This window comes from Myodes glareolus, chromosome 3, assembly GCF_982192425.1.
Source record: "Myodes glareolus chromosome 3, mMyoGla1.1, whole genome shotgun sequence".
NCBI classification, from domain to species: Eukaryota; Metazoa; Chordata; class Mammalia; order Rodentia; family Cricetidae; genus Myodes; species Myodes glareolus.
Genome location: NC_142028.1, coordinates 64,576,588 through 64,590,271, shown reverse-complemented (window position 1 = coordinate 64,590,271; position 13,684 = coordinate 64,576,588). Strand labels below are relative to the sequence as shown.

The 13,684-nt window shown below is 58.3% G+C and overlaps 1 protein-coding gene across 10 annotated transcripts in view; it reads left to right on the top strand.

Annotated features, from left to right (window-relative positions):
• Window positions 1-1,859: 1,859 nt before the first annotated feature.
• Adgrb2 (adhesion G protein-coupled receptor B2) overlaps window positions 1,860-13,684 on the top strand; it is a 36,940-nt gene continuing 25,115 nt past the window's right edge. For 9 of the 10 annotated variants that reach the window (XM_087904569.1, XM_087904568.1, XM_087904565.1 and 6 more), the window contains exons 1-2: window positions 1,860-1,991; window positions 8,494-9,310. In XM_087904569.1, coding sequence (XP_087760695.1) covers window positions 8,509-9,310 — 802 coding nt within the window. In that variant the 5' untranslated portion in view covers window positions 1,860-1,991; window positions 8,494-8,508. Of the gene's footprint in view, window positions 1,992-8,493; window positions 9,311-13,684 lie in introns of those variants that run through there. The other variant, XM_085686656.2, reaches the window with a different exon arrangement.

The window sequence follows — 13,684 nt, the reverse complement described above, 5'->3', positions numbered from 1 at the left end:
AGCCTTCTAACTATGCCAGGGTATGTTTGAGGATGCCTGGCAAGATTCTGGGAGCTCTGCTTGCCAGTGCTAGGCCTAAGGCATTGGCCTCCTCAGGGCTCCCACAGGCAAAGGGAAGGTGTAAGCCCAGACCCCCCTCCCTGTTTCACATAGCCTCGTAAATTCCCTTAAGGTGACTGCTGAGATTCCTTCATCACCCCTTATTACCTCCTTCCATTAAAGTGGATAATGTCTCCCAATCAGTCACAACAAATGTCACCAGGACTGCTTCAGGGGGAGGGACAGAGGGAAGGCGCAGGGGAAGTTCTTTGCCTCTTTCTGGTAACTCCCCTGGGAAGTTCCCATCGTGCTACAATCTGTAGCTGATAAAACTTGAGTTACAGGGGGAAAGGCGAAGTTAGCAACGGATGGGCCAAGGACCACCTTGTTTTCACAGACTGGCCCTGCGTGCGTGCCAACCTTCCAAAGTATGTCCCCAAATCATTCCACCCTCGTTGCAAAGCTGCCCCCTGCTGGCCTCTCTGCCCGGAGTCATCGGGTTAACCTACTTGTTTTGGATGCTGTGGTGTGTCCCCAGTCGGCCCACCTTCCTGGTGGCAACAGGCCCAGGCTACAAACCTCCTGACCAGAGGCCCTGAGCCATGGACATCCCTCTGGGTACCGCCTGAGCTATGTGGGCTTAAGCCCCACCCAACTGTTCCTGGGCACAGGGCCAGGATGGGGTGGGTCTGTGCATCTCTGTGGCTTCTACATAAACAGATGCAACATGGGGGCGCCCCTGGCACAGAGAAAGGCACTTGTGGGAGAAGAGACTTGGGAAAACATGTAACATACTGCACACGTGTAGCATCCCCGTGCCTAGGGACATGCAACATCGCAGCGATTAACACCAGAGTATGCAGTAAACATGCCACACTGCAGGGTACATGTGTTATTTCTACATACGAATTACCCACAGCGTTCTGCACACATGTAGCACCTGTGAGCTTCTACAAATATAGTATTCTTAAGGCACAAGGAAAGAGCAACATGCATTCAGGACTGAGCGCATGTCAATGCACTATGCATATGTGCAGCGTTTGCATGCACCCAGCCAGGCAATATTGCAGTGCACACGCAGGGCACCTGTATGCATATGCAAAGTTCAGTGCACGAGTGGCACCTGCATGCACAGGGATAAGCAATATGCGCTGCATATTGGGGAGGGGGAGAAAATGCTTTAGCCTCCTCAGCTCGGGAGACCCTGTCTGCGCTAGACGCCACTGAGTTGGGGTATCGCTGGAGGGGTATCGCGGTTAGGCTCACTCTGCGGTCCAGGTGGTCACGGACAGGGCGGGGGCTTACCCCGGGCTTCTCCCGCGCCGGCGCCTGGGGCCCAGGGTGAGGAGGGGGAGGGCGCGCTTGGCTCGGCTGGCGCTGCTCCCCCTTTAACAGGAGGCGGCGCGCGTCGCCCCCGCCCCCCGCCCCTTCTCCCGCGGCTCCTCGCGCCCGGCCCGGCGCGCGCCCCCTCCCGGGCCCGGCCCGCGCAGGCGCCGCGTCCCGCCTCGGCCGTCATTCGGCCCGGCGCGCGCTGCGGGCAGCGGCCGGAGCGGCCGGAGGAATCCGGTTCGGTGGCAGCAGCGGCGCTGGGAGACGGAGAGGAGGATGCGGCACCGGCGATCAGAGCCTGGGGCTGCGGCCGCCGCCCGCGAATAGAAGGCGGCGCGCGGCGCGGGCGGTGCTCGGGGCGGGGAGCGGGGGGCGGCGCGGCGAGGAGGCGGCGGCGGCGGCAGGAGCCCGCGCCCGGCCCGGCGCCCGCCCGCCCGCCCCGTGCAGCTCCGCGGCGCCTGCTCTGCACCCGCCGCTCGGCGGAGCCGGAGCCTCGGGCCTCGGCGCGGCTGCGGCGAGCTGCTCTGCGCCCGGCCCGGCCCCCGCCTTAGGGATGGCAAACTTGCGCCCCGCGGCCGCCTCCACCAGTGCCGGCCCCCGCTCCTGCTGCTGACGGCGCCCAGGTGAGTGCTCGGCCCCAGACCCCAGCCGGCCCCGCACCGAGCCCTCGCGCGCGGTCCCGAGTTTCCGCACCAGCCCGCACTCGGGGTGCTCCGCTTGCCCATCTCTGCTCAATTCTCCGGCCCGAACTGAGTCTGTCCAGAGCTCACTCAACCCCTGTCTTAGAAGGGACTCCCAAGCCCTGTGCGGAAGCCCCCTTAGTCTCCCGCGAGCCCTTTTGCTGCCCCCTCCCCCAGCCTGGACCGACCCCTTGCCGTCTGTGTCAAAGTCCCCCACCTTTAGAATCCTGACCCAGTCTGACACACCGCTGTCGCGAGTCTTGCCCTGTCTCGGCCAAGATCCCGGCAGTGCGCCCCCGGTCTTGATTCGAGCCCCTCTCCAACCTGCAGCTCGGCTGTCCCCCTCCCCCATCTCCCCTCGTCTGGCCGCCGGACTCTGGACCTCTCTTTCACTCTGCCCGTAATCGTTCCGGTCCCCAACCATGTCTGTTACTGCCCTCCCCCGCGCCTGCACGGCGACCATGCTTCCCCTCTATTTCTGCCCCGAGTACCCCTTCCCCCATATCTGCCCAGAGTCCCGCCTTCCCTTTCCAATCTCTGCTGCAAGTCCCCTCCCCCTCAGCCTGAAATTGGGGCCGTGTCCCCCTTGCTCCTCCAAGATTCTTTCCTCAGGCCGAGGTCTCCATCGGACCCTCGGCAGACTCCCGCGTTTGTCTTTGGCCGGAACCCCCGCCCCCCCATCCCTATCCTCCCACCACCGGTCTTAGAGCCAGGCACCAGACGCACTCTTCTGCAACCCTGGGGGCTGTCATGATTTGGGGGGCTGTAGGCTGTGAAGTTGGCGACCACTCCTGCAGTCGGCTTGGTCCGAGGGCACAGCCGCGGGAAATCCTCCGCGCCACGGCTAGTGCAGAACCGGCGACCAGTCTGTTGCCCGCGGGGGGAGGGGCGCCCGGGCCGAGAGATGCCGCCTGCCTGCCCGCCTTGCCAGCTGCCTGCCCGGCCCCTGGGCGTCCTCTGGCGCCCCCTGCCCGCAGCCCGGGACCCACCGCCCCTTCTCTCGCGGACAGCCCCGGGTTTCCGCAGCCCAAGCGTTAGGTGTCTGCGGGACTGACGCTGGGAAGTCCCTGGGGAGATGAGGTTGGTAGGCGAGGCCAGGTGCCCAAACACTGGTTGTACGGTTACGTGCTTTGGGGATGGAGAAGGATGGTGTTGGATGGAGGGTTCATCCCAGCGGCAGGTCAAGAGCCCTTTGAGCACCAGACACAGCTGGACTAGCTCCGGTTTTCGGAATGCTCTGGTTGCTTCTTGAGCTTGAGTAGGTGTCCTTAGGGAGTACTGTCTACCCCATCACATTCCTCAAAAGATAGGGGCTTGGACGTGAAGGAGGCTGTGAACAAATCGGCCTGACTCAGGGATAGAGCAAGCGCTTGGAGAGGGGGTCAGCATGGACACCACACTGGGTATGCTCTGGTGATGTTGGTAGATGAGGGACCAAGACTGAGAGAGGCAATCTTCCTCTCCTCCCTTCTGCCTCCTCACTCCCCCATTCCGTCCTCTCTCCCATCTTTCTTCAGGAAGGGATGGGTCTCGTTTAGGGTGTGTGTCAGTGGCGGGCATTTCTGTAACACAAAGGGAGGGTCTAGTTAGTTTTTGCTCTCCTCCCGCCTAGCCCTCAGCTATTGAAGGTAAGTAGCTGACACTCAGTTTTTGATCAGGTGATCTGGGTTCAAAACCTGTGTTACCTGGCCAAGCTCCTTAACCTTTCTGAGCCTCAGTTGATCCTCTATAAAATGGGTCAGTGACCACTGCCCCCTATAGTTGCTGGGGAATGAAATCAGATTGTACCATGGAGTGCCTATCAATACTCGATAACGACGTCTTGTGCGGTTTGCCTTCAAAGCCAAGGTCAGGTCCCTCGCTACTACTAATCCCAAGGAGGAACACATAACAGTTGTTCAGAAATAATAAAGACAGAAAATACCTTCGATCCTCTAACCCCCTAAGGGTCTATGAAGCTTGTGACTGCTAGATTCCCCCCACTTCCCCTCTGGCTCTGCCACCTCGGGATCCTCCCTGGTCATAGGGGCAGCAATGAAGACCAAGCCAAGGGCTCTGAGGTCTAGATTCAAGTATAGAGGCTGGGGAAGTAGACTCAGTATACCAAAGAGATAAGACGCTCAAAGGTAGGCAGTTCGTTAGAGGTGGCCCATATGGAAAACCAACCACTCTGAGATACAGAACCCTTCCTTCTTCCCAACCCTTGGAGATCAGACATCGTCAGGAACTTTCTAGGGTAGTTAGCGTTGCAGGTCAGAGTTAGGGGTAACCTGGCCTGAGAGCCATGGAGTTTGGAGAAGCCTAGGGCTGACGAGAGTGCTTCAGTAGGAGGAGGAAAGAGACGCGAACCCGTGGCGTTGTGGTTGGTTATTTCTTCTTCTGGCGGTGTGGTCGGACCTGGGTTCCATCCGGCGGGAGTGGCAACCTCCGAGCTATCCTCTCGCCGGGGCAGCCCTGACTACCGGGGAACAAAAGCTTTCGGTTCCTGTAGCAACCGCTCCAGCTGCTGCAAAGTTCCGGGGAGGCGGGCGGAGGGCGGCTGAGTCACCGCCCCCTCCCCCGCCATCCGCGCGCCCCCGCCCCCGGGGACCGCCCCTCATCCCCGTCTGCTCGGCTAGCCTTTCCCTCGGTTTGTGCGGCTGTCCTCCTTAGCGTCCCTCTCTGCCTTCGGTCTGGGATTGGCCTCACCCCGGGTCGCTCGCTCCCTCGGTCCCGCCCCCTAGCTCGAGAGGCTGCATGGAGGGTGAGCGCCTCCCTGGGTGCCGGCGGAGAAGGGTCCCCGAGCACCCTGCCCCCAGCTGCGAACACGGGCGGGAGACCCGGAGGCCCCGTGGCAGGCATCGGTGAGGCTGAGGATGAGTGACGGGCGCGCGAATTGGAGCTGCCAGGTGGATAAACGCGACGGATGTGCTCGTCGCCGTGCCCCCTCCCCCGCACTTTGCCCCTCCCTCGCCCTGGGCCAGAGCGCTCGAGCCTCCGCAGCCAGTGTTCGAGTTCACGGCTGGTCCCTGGTAGACAAGAGTCGATCTGATCCCGGGGACCCCTGACAGCAGGCCCAGACGTGCCCCACCCCCTGCTGATCTTCACCTTCCACTCAGGCAGCTCAACCCTTGGGTTCCTTTTTGGTGCAGATGGAAGTCCGAGGCTGGGCAGACCTGTGGGGCCTTTGAGGATCCCCATTCTCTCCTGAACCTAGGCAGAGAGGAGCTCGTGGGAATTCTTGGGGCGCTTAACTGAGAAATGGATCCCCTAGACTGAAACTACTCCAGGCTGCTCCTCACCCATCTCAGCCCAGAAAGGTCTTGTAGTCTTTGACCCTCTCCACCAGCCTTTTCTGACCCAGGAAGTTCTGCCTTAGAGCTGACCTTGGCCTCTATGTCCTAGCTTGTACCTTGGAAGGGTCTGTGGTCTTCCTGGCTTTGAGGTGACAGTGTCACTCTTGGCTTCGCCCAAAGAGCATCCCCTGGCTCAAGGCCTTGGACTTCAGGCGAGAGGATTATCAGCATGGTTCTAAGAGACCAGGGACAGAATTCATTAGGCCGGGTCAGGCAGTGTGTTGAAGAGGCTAAAGGAGAAGAAGGCATGCGCCATTCCGGGGTAGTGATGGCACTCTATTCCCCAGAGAGGGAAACTGAGGCCCAGGTAGTTATGTATGGCTAATAATCGCTGGCTGCCTGGGAGGCTAGGATCTTTTCTAGACTTCTGCCTAGGAGCAGACTCTGGGTCAGTGCTCATAGGAGGACCGGTCACAGCTGCACACCTCAAGATCTTGAATAAGGTCATGGCTGTGACCCAGCTTCAGTTGAATGTGAAGGGTAGAAATGTAAGATGCTTGCCCTCATCCTCTGTCTCACTTTGAGGCAGGAGTGATGGAGCAGTGAAGGCCGTGTCCTGAGGGCAGGGGAGAATCCTGGGATGGGTCTGAAAAGGCTGAGTGGACATAGGGATTGGCCAGTGTGTACAGGTGGCTGCCTTCTGGAGGAGCCAGATCTTGGCAGGGACCAGTTTAGACTTAGTGTTTCCTGATGAACTGGGAGCAGCAGAGGTCCAGAAGTTGGGACCAGGGCTCTGTGATTCCCTGGCTTTAAAAACATAGGGAAGGGGCTTATGGGCGGTCCTGCCCAATACTTAGTTGTCATATACCATGTCAGGGCCAAGCACCTGTGTGTGTCCACATGTGGGAATAGACACATCTTTGTATGTATGCAGTGGTCTGACTTCACTGTGTGCATGGTGTGTGCACCTTTGTGTACATATGAGGTCACATGCTGAGCTTGCCACATACCTGCATGCATGTGTGTCTTCATATGGAGAACACTGTGAATGCATATCTGCACACACATCTGTACATGCGTGCTTTTGTGTATGTATGTGTCTCTGGGCCCAAGTCTGTTGAAGCCCAGGTCTGTTGAGGTATATATGGGGAAGAGGTTCCCTGCCTTGCTCTAGGTGGGGGAGGGGAGACCAGTTATAATGAGTCCCCACCTCCCCTCTGCTGAGCTGTAGCCATGGCCTGAATTTTGCAGCCTGCTTAAAAATAATTGGGGGCAGCGGGGGGGATTGGATGTCACTCATCATCAGCCTCTGGCTTCGCCGGTTGCCACAGCAGCCTGGGTGGGCTGAACAGTCTGGGACAGGCATGATTGCAGCGGTGAAGGCCAGGGCTCCAGTGCCCCTTTTCAGCTCTGCAGAGGAAGGTAGGGTAGAGAGGGGAGCCTCTTCTGGCTTCTGATGGTCTTTGGAGGAGGGTGAGGTTGCCCCTCTTCAGTGAGTGAACCTTTCCAGAATGGTTGGGGAAGGACAGGTGCCTGTCTCTGACTGGGGCTTGGGCTTGGCTCAGTGGCGCCCCATGCGGGAAAGTTGTGTTCGGAGCTCTGTGCATGCTGCAGCAGGATTGGAGTACTGGGGTTCTAATTTCTGTTCCCTGCTCCTGAAACTATTTAGAACAGTCCTGGGGAAAGTGGTCCCCAGGGAGCAGCTGTGTCTTAGAAAACCTAGCCACACCTGTGAATTGTCCTATGGTTGTGGTTTGAATTCCCAGAAGGAATCACTTGTCCACTTGTCCTGAATCCCAAGCAATAAGCTAAGAGAAGGCACAAGAAGCTCTGGGTGGGCTTGGGGGTGGGGAGCCGAGGTCCTGAATTCCAGTCCTAACTAGTCCACCTTCGTGGGATCTTGAAGAGGTGGCCTTATCTTTTCTCTAACATGGAAGCTCCAGACTAGATGGGTCCATGCTGGCCTGTGGGCTGTGTGGCGACGGAGAGGAGGAGGAGGGAGTCTGTGTGGTTGCGTTAGAACTGGACGGAAGTGAGGCTAATCTAGATTTGTACCTGTCTGCTTTTTTGGGGAGTTGGGGTAGAAGCTGGGTGGGAGTGGCCGGTGGTTCTGCCCTGCTCTGACGGGTGGGAAAGTGGTTGCTGCCTTCTAGCCTTAGTGTCCTGCGGGGTGCACGTTGGGTCCCGTGTGTCCTCTGCCTGTCTGGACTGCATTCACACTTGCTGGGAGATCAGCTGAGCATAGCACTTTGAGAGAAGGAAGCCAACAGACTGGCCTTCCCTCCTAGGGCCTTGAGATGGGCCTCAAGAAGAGCATGCTGAGGGAGGCAGGCCCTTTGCCAGGCCCGGGAAGCCAATCCTGTGGAGAAGGTGGGAAGAGGGGGTGATGATGGGAATTACTGTGCCCATTTTGTAGATTAGGAAACTGAGGTTCATGAGACTCATCCAGCTAGCAAGTGACTGGCTGAGCTGGACTGATGCCCGGTGTCTCCCTCCTCTCCTCGTTCCCACAGTAGTGGCACCCATGACATCCACACTGGCAATACCCTCTCTTCCCCAGGTATGGCTGGGTTAGGCACAGTTCCTGGCACCTGGCAGTCACTCCACTCCTTCCTCTCTTGCTCAGTGAAGGGAGTGAGTGAGAACATTGTTCCGGGAATAACCTTGAATCGCGCTGATTTATAAAAAAGCAAGTGGTTGTCAAACATCACCACATTGACTGCTCGGTTACACACGGCACTCCTCACAGCTGATCACGACACACCGACCGAGAGCGGTAGCTCTGGAGGATAAAGGGGTGGCAGGGCTGGCTGAATGTGGATGTCAGGCCCAGACACCCCTGGCTGCTGGGCTGCATGGGAGCTAGTGATAACTAAGGCTCTTAGGAAGTAAGCCACAAGAGTCCAGCTCCTCCTGGAGTTATTCCCTAAGTTATTTCATATTGCCCTTGTAGGGTAGGCAATTATCCATGAGATAAGCACAGCCATTTTACAGGCAGAAAAACCAAGGCACAGAGAGGTCATCTGCCTGGTCTAAGGTCAAACAGATAGACAACTATAATATCTCCCCCCCCCCCCCCCCCCACACACACTACTTGAGATTGCACTCTGGAGCCTCAGAACACTTGCTGACTGACCCGGGGCTCCGCTGACCTCTGTTTTTTTCCACAGGGCAAGGGACATAGGATGACCCCAGCCTGTCCCCTCTTACTGTCTGTGATTCTGTCCCTGCGCCTGGCCACGGCCTTCGACCCCGCCCCCAGTGCCTGCTCCGCCCTGGCCTCGGGCGTGCTCTACGGGGCCTTCTCGCTGCAGGACCTCTTTCCTACCATCGCCTCGGGCTGCTCCTGGACCCTGGAGAACCCCGACCCCACCAAGTACTCCCTGTACCTGCGCTTCAACCGACAGGAGCAGGTGTGCACCCACTTTGCCCCCCGCCTGCTGCCCCTGGACCACTACCTGGTCAACTTTACCTGCCTGCGGCCTGGTCCCGAGGAAGCAGCGGCAGCCCAGGCGGAATCAGAGGTGGGGCGGCCGGAGGAGGAGGAGGAGGCATCGTCGGGGTTGGAGCTGTGTGGTGGCTCAGGCCCCTTTACCTTCCTGCACTTCGACAAGAACTTCGTGCAGCTGTGCCTGTCGGCTGAGCCCTCCGAGGCCCCACGGCTGCTGGCGCCCGCTGCCCTAGCCTTCCGCTTTGTGGAGGTTTTGCTTATCAACAACAACAATTCCAGCCAGTTCACCTGTGGCGTGCTCTGCCGCTGGAGTGAGGAGTGTGGCCGCGCTGCAGGCAGGGCTTGTGGTTTTGCTCAGCCAGGGTGCAGCTGTCCTGGGGAGGCCGGGGCCAGCCCTGCCACCACCACACCTCCAGGGCCTCCAGCTGCCCACACCTTATCCAATGCCCTGGTGCCTGGGGGCCCGGCCCCACCTGCGGAGGCTGACTTGCACTCAGGGAGCAGCAATGACCTATTCACCACCGAGATGAGATATGGTGAGTCTGGGCCGGGTCTGAATGGGGCGGGGCATCGAGGGGACCGACAATGTCTGCTGGTGTCCATCCTGGCCAGTCCCGGCCGTTTGCAGAGGACGTCACCTCTGTGCTCAGCCTTGTCCGGATGTAAAGGTCATCGAAATCAGATTTTACCTGAGCGGGATGCAGATGAGCCGGTGCTGGATGGTGCAGAGAGCTAGCTGGCCAGGGGAGCTTCCTGAAGAGGAGGGAGCACAGACCGTAGAACAGGTGACAGGCATAGCAGTGCTGAGGGCGTCCCAGGCAGATGGAGCCCCAGACTGGAGTGGCTGTGGCAGACCCTGGCACTGTGAGTTGACAAATCTGCCTGGAGGCTGGAGTAGGCAGGGAGCAGAAACGCGCGTTCCTGCCCACACGGGTCAATGATTTTTGGCAGCACCCCAGGGTCAGGGCGGAAGGAGGTGAGGGAGAGTGTGCCTGGGTGAAGAGGCACGAGCTCTGAGATGCCTCGGAGGGCTGGACTGGCTCAACTCCCAGTGTCCCATCTCCCCCATTGGGCCCATGTCTTCTGGGACCAAGGCCGCCAGCTGCTGGCGCTTCTTGCTGACTGGGCAAAAGCTCTTGGAGTCCTCTCGCCTGCCTGCTCCCACACCCACCCCAGCTTCACAGCCATGGCCGCCTCCCACTGCCCTGCTTCCTACAGCTTCCAGTCCCAGCTCCCCTCTCTAGCTGGACCTCCTGTGCCTGGTGACCAGTGCTGAGCCAAGGACTGACTTAGGGGTCAGTGGGGAACAGGCCCCAGGGCTAGGTGGATGGGAGAGAGGTAGATCTGAAGCTGGTCCATGTGTTGGGAGGCCCTTTGCCCCTCTGGACCTCAGTTTCCCCAAATGTTAGCCTACCCTGGAGAGGATGGAGGATGCATCTAGATCTCACTGAATATGTACATGGGAGGAAGGGGGCTCATGTGAAGTCACTGGAGGGATCAGCAGAGGGTAGAACCTAGGAGAGTAGAGCACAGGCGCTGGACACTGTCTTTGACCCTTAGCATTGTTAACAAAGCCATTGGTTTCTTTGTAAAACTGGGAGGTGTCTTTGAATTAGTTAGAAAGGGAGTTATAACAATGGCTTCTCCTAGTGCTTTGCAGGGGGACTTTCTTGGCCTCCCCCATGAAACATTTGGCCATCATGCCCACATGGGCATGGTGAGCACCTAGTAGCCTGGCCAGCTTGGCCTCTAATAGCGGTCGATGAAGCCATCCATGTGACAGCCAGGCCGTGGGCAGGTTACGGGCCCTGGAGGCTGGCCTGGGATTTAGTGCCTGCAGGAAGAAATTGAATTTTGCTTCTTTTGTCGAACATCAGCGGAGAGCGCCCGGCGTATATCAGGAGGTTTATGACTCTTCCTGCGTGGCCACCACCGCTGTCACTCTGTAGGGCCTCCCCCATTCTGCTCAGCTGAGGGCAAGTTCTTTTGTCTGGCTTTCGCTGTGGTCCGTCGGCCCAGTGGTTTGGAGTGGACGGAGCAAGGCTTTGCCCTCCTGGATGGGCACTGGCTGGGCAGGCTGCCATGTAGAGCACAGAGCCAAGGAGCAGCCAGCTGGGCTTGGTTGAAGCCGGAAGCAGGATCTGGTTGGTAGCGAGGGCATCTTCAGGAGTCAAAGAGGGCTGGTGACTGGAAGTGCACCATCAACAGAGCCCCCGCGAGGACCCTTGAGTTTGAGTTGGATGGAGGTTGGATGGCTGGTTGTTCTTGAGGCTCTTAGAGCAGAGACCCCTGAGCTGGAGGTTCTGGCTGTTTTTGGACCTTGCCTTTGCTCTGCCCCTTGCCCCATTTGGCACCTGTTCAGGTGGTGGTTGCTCTGTGGGGAGCTGGCATGGGGAATACAGCATCAGCTGACATAAGTGGACTGAACTTGCCCAGCATACTGGTACCCAGAGCTGGCTGGCTCAGTCCCTTCCTCTCCCCAAAGCAAGCAGGAGGCTCTTCCTCTCTAACACCTCCTCCCTCCTGCCCAACCTTTTTGACGTGAGAGACGGCGGGTACACGACTCAGTTCATTTCGCATGTCAGGGTGTGTCTGCTGGTCAGAGGCGTTGTCAGGGCCCAGAACACACTGCTCTTCTCACCGAGACCTTGGGCCTCCTCCACACCATTCTCTATGCCACACCCTAGAATGCAGAATAGGCTGGCACAAGGAGATGCCAGGCAGAGAGCAAGGTTTGTGGATGGTGAACAGGAAGAGACCCTCTGCCAGGAACTGGGACAGGGAAGGAAGCTGGGTTCCCCCTCTTTAGGACATCCTTGAGAAGAGTCAGTAGAAGACAAAGCAGGATGGACCTAGGGTGGGACCAGACGACAAGGAGGTTAGGGGTGCCTTGGCCGGCCTCAGAGCCGAGTGGGTTTGACAAGAGGGTACAGGCGCCTGTTAATTTCACGCAAACTGCCTTTGATAGATCTCTTGTTATTTTTGGTGAGTTGAGCCATAAATTTGTGCCATCTTGCTGCCGCAATCTGTTAAGTGTGGGGAGAGGAAGAAAGAGAAGGCTGGCAGGAAGGAGCTCTCAGAAGGCTGACATAGAGGCTGGCTGAGGCCAGAGGTGGGAGGCAAGTCACAGAAGTGGTGGCCTCTGCAGGGCCCAGCTGCTGAAGATGGGTCCCGTTCCTACCCACTAATCCTCTGGGGCTAGGGGACACGTACGCAGGGTTAGCTGTATTCCATGATACCTGGAAGAGCCCCCCCCCCCCCCCATGCTCCATGCAACTCCTTCCCTCCTCTGCTGCACAACTGGCTTCCCTCAGGGCACTTTCCCTCCTGGGCCAAACATTCCCAGCCCGTCCTCCCCATACTCCCGTTTCTGAGGCATAGCCCCCGGGGACACTGTGGACTCCTGGGGGAGGGGGGAAGAGTGGCTTCAGATCCCTACCTGCCTCTGCCACTGTGTCACTTGAGCAAGTCGCTGGCCTTCGTAGAATCCTCAGACACCTCAGATCTCTGTGTGCCACCTTCCCAGTCTAGAGCCCGAGCCTCCAGCTCCACCCAAGCACCCCTTCCCAGTGTTTGAACCCTCTGTTGGGCACAGCTGCCCACTCTTTCCAGCCCCCCTCCGTCTCTCGCCTGCCCACTCACTGACCCCCCCTCATTATCCTTAGAGCCCCTATTTACTCTCTACCTCTGCTTGGACTCTCCCCCACGCTGGGATACCTTTCGCCCTTGGTGACCAGATCTCTCCCATGTTAAGCCTCATGTACACACGTGTTACCGCTCTGTGGCTGCTGGAGAGAACACCGACCTGCCCCACCCAGTCCTGGGAGTGAGGACGCTTGCTCTCCCAGCGCTCAAGTTCAGGTCTTCTGTGTTGGCCAGCCTGTTCTAGTGGCGGGAAATGGGGCCTCACCTGCTTCCTTGCCGCTCCTATGGTAAGGAGGCAGGGCCTCTCTATAGAGCAGGAAAGACGGAGCCCAAGGCATTTCCTGGGGGTCCTGTCAGTGCATCCCAGAATTTTCAGGCCTTTCAGCACAGCCTGCCAATCTCCCATATACATCACTGTGTCTTTTTTGTGTTGTTTATCAAGACAAGAGTTTCTCTGTGTAACCGTCCTGGCTGTCCTGGAACTCGCTCTGTAGACCAGGCTGGCCTTGAACTCACAGAGATCTGCCTGCCTCTACTCCCGAGTGCTGGGATCAAAGGCGTGCGCCACCACTGCCCGGCCCTCATCACTGTGTCCTTATTCACTGTGTCCTTATCTGTGGACTTCCTGCAGAACTGGGTCTGGCTCTGAGTGAGATCAGAGGAGAGTGGGGTGCACCCTGTTTACCCCTGTGTCGCAGGGTGGCTGCTGGTACAGGGTGACAGTCAAGGCTGCAGGCTGAAGTCTCCCTGTCCTGATGTGGACAAGTGACTTCACTGCCACTTGGTCATCTGTGCGGTGAGGACAGAAGAGCTGTGCCCTGCAGTGCTGTAAGAGCTCCGTGTGGCACCTGGCTACGTTAAGCTTCTCCCCTGCTCCTAATGTCACAAGTCCACGGACTAGGCATGTTTTAAAGGAAGGAGGTGTATTTTGGCTCATGATTCTGTCCCAAGGTCAAGGGCCTGTGTCTGGTGATGGTGACCTTGCCGGCGAAGTTCCTAGGTGGTCTGTAGAATCTATCACATGCTATCACATGGCCGGGGAGGGACCGTGTGTTCCTGTGTCTCCTCTCTCTTAATTCTTCTTTTAAAAAGACAGGGTCTCTCTGTGTAGCCCTGGCGGGCCTACACTTGTTATGTAGACCAGACTGGCCTCAAATTCACAGAGATCTGCCCGCTTCTGCCTTCAGAGAGCTAAGATTAGAAGTGTGCACCACTGTACCTGACATCCCTCATTGCTTAGGCAGCTACCAAGACTAACCCCAGTG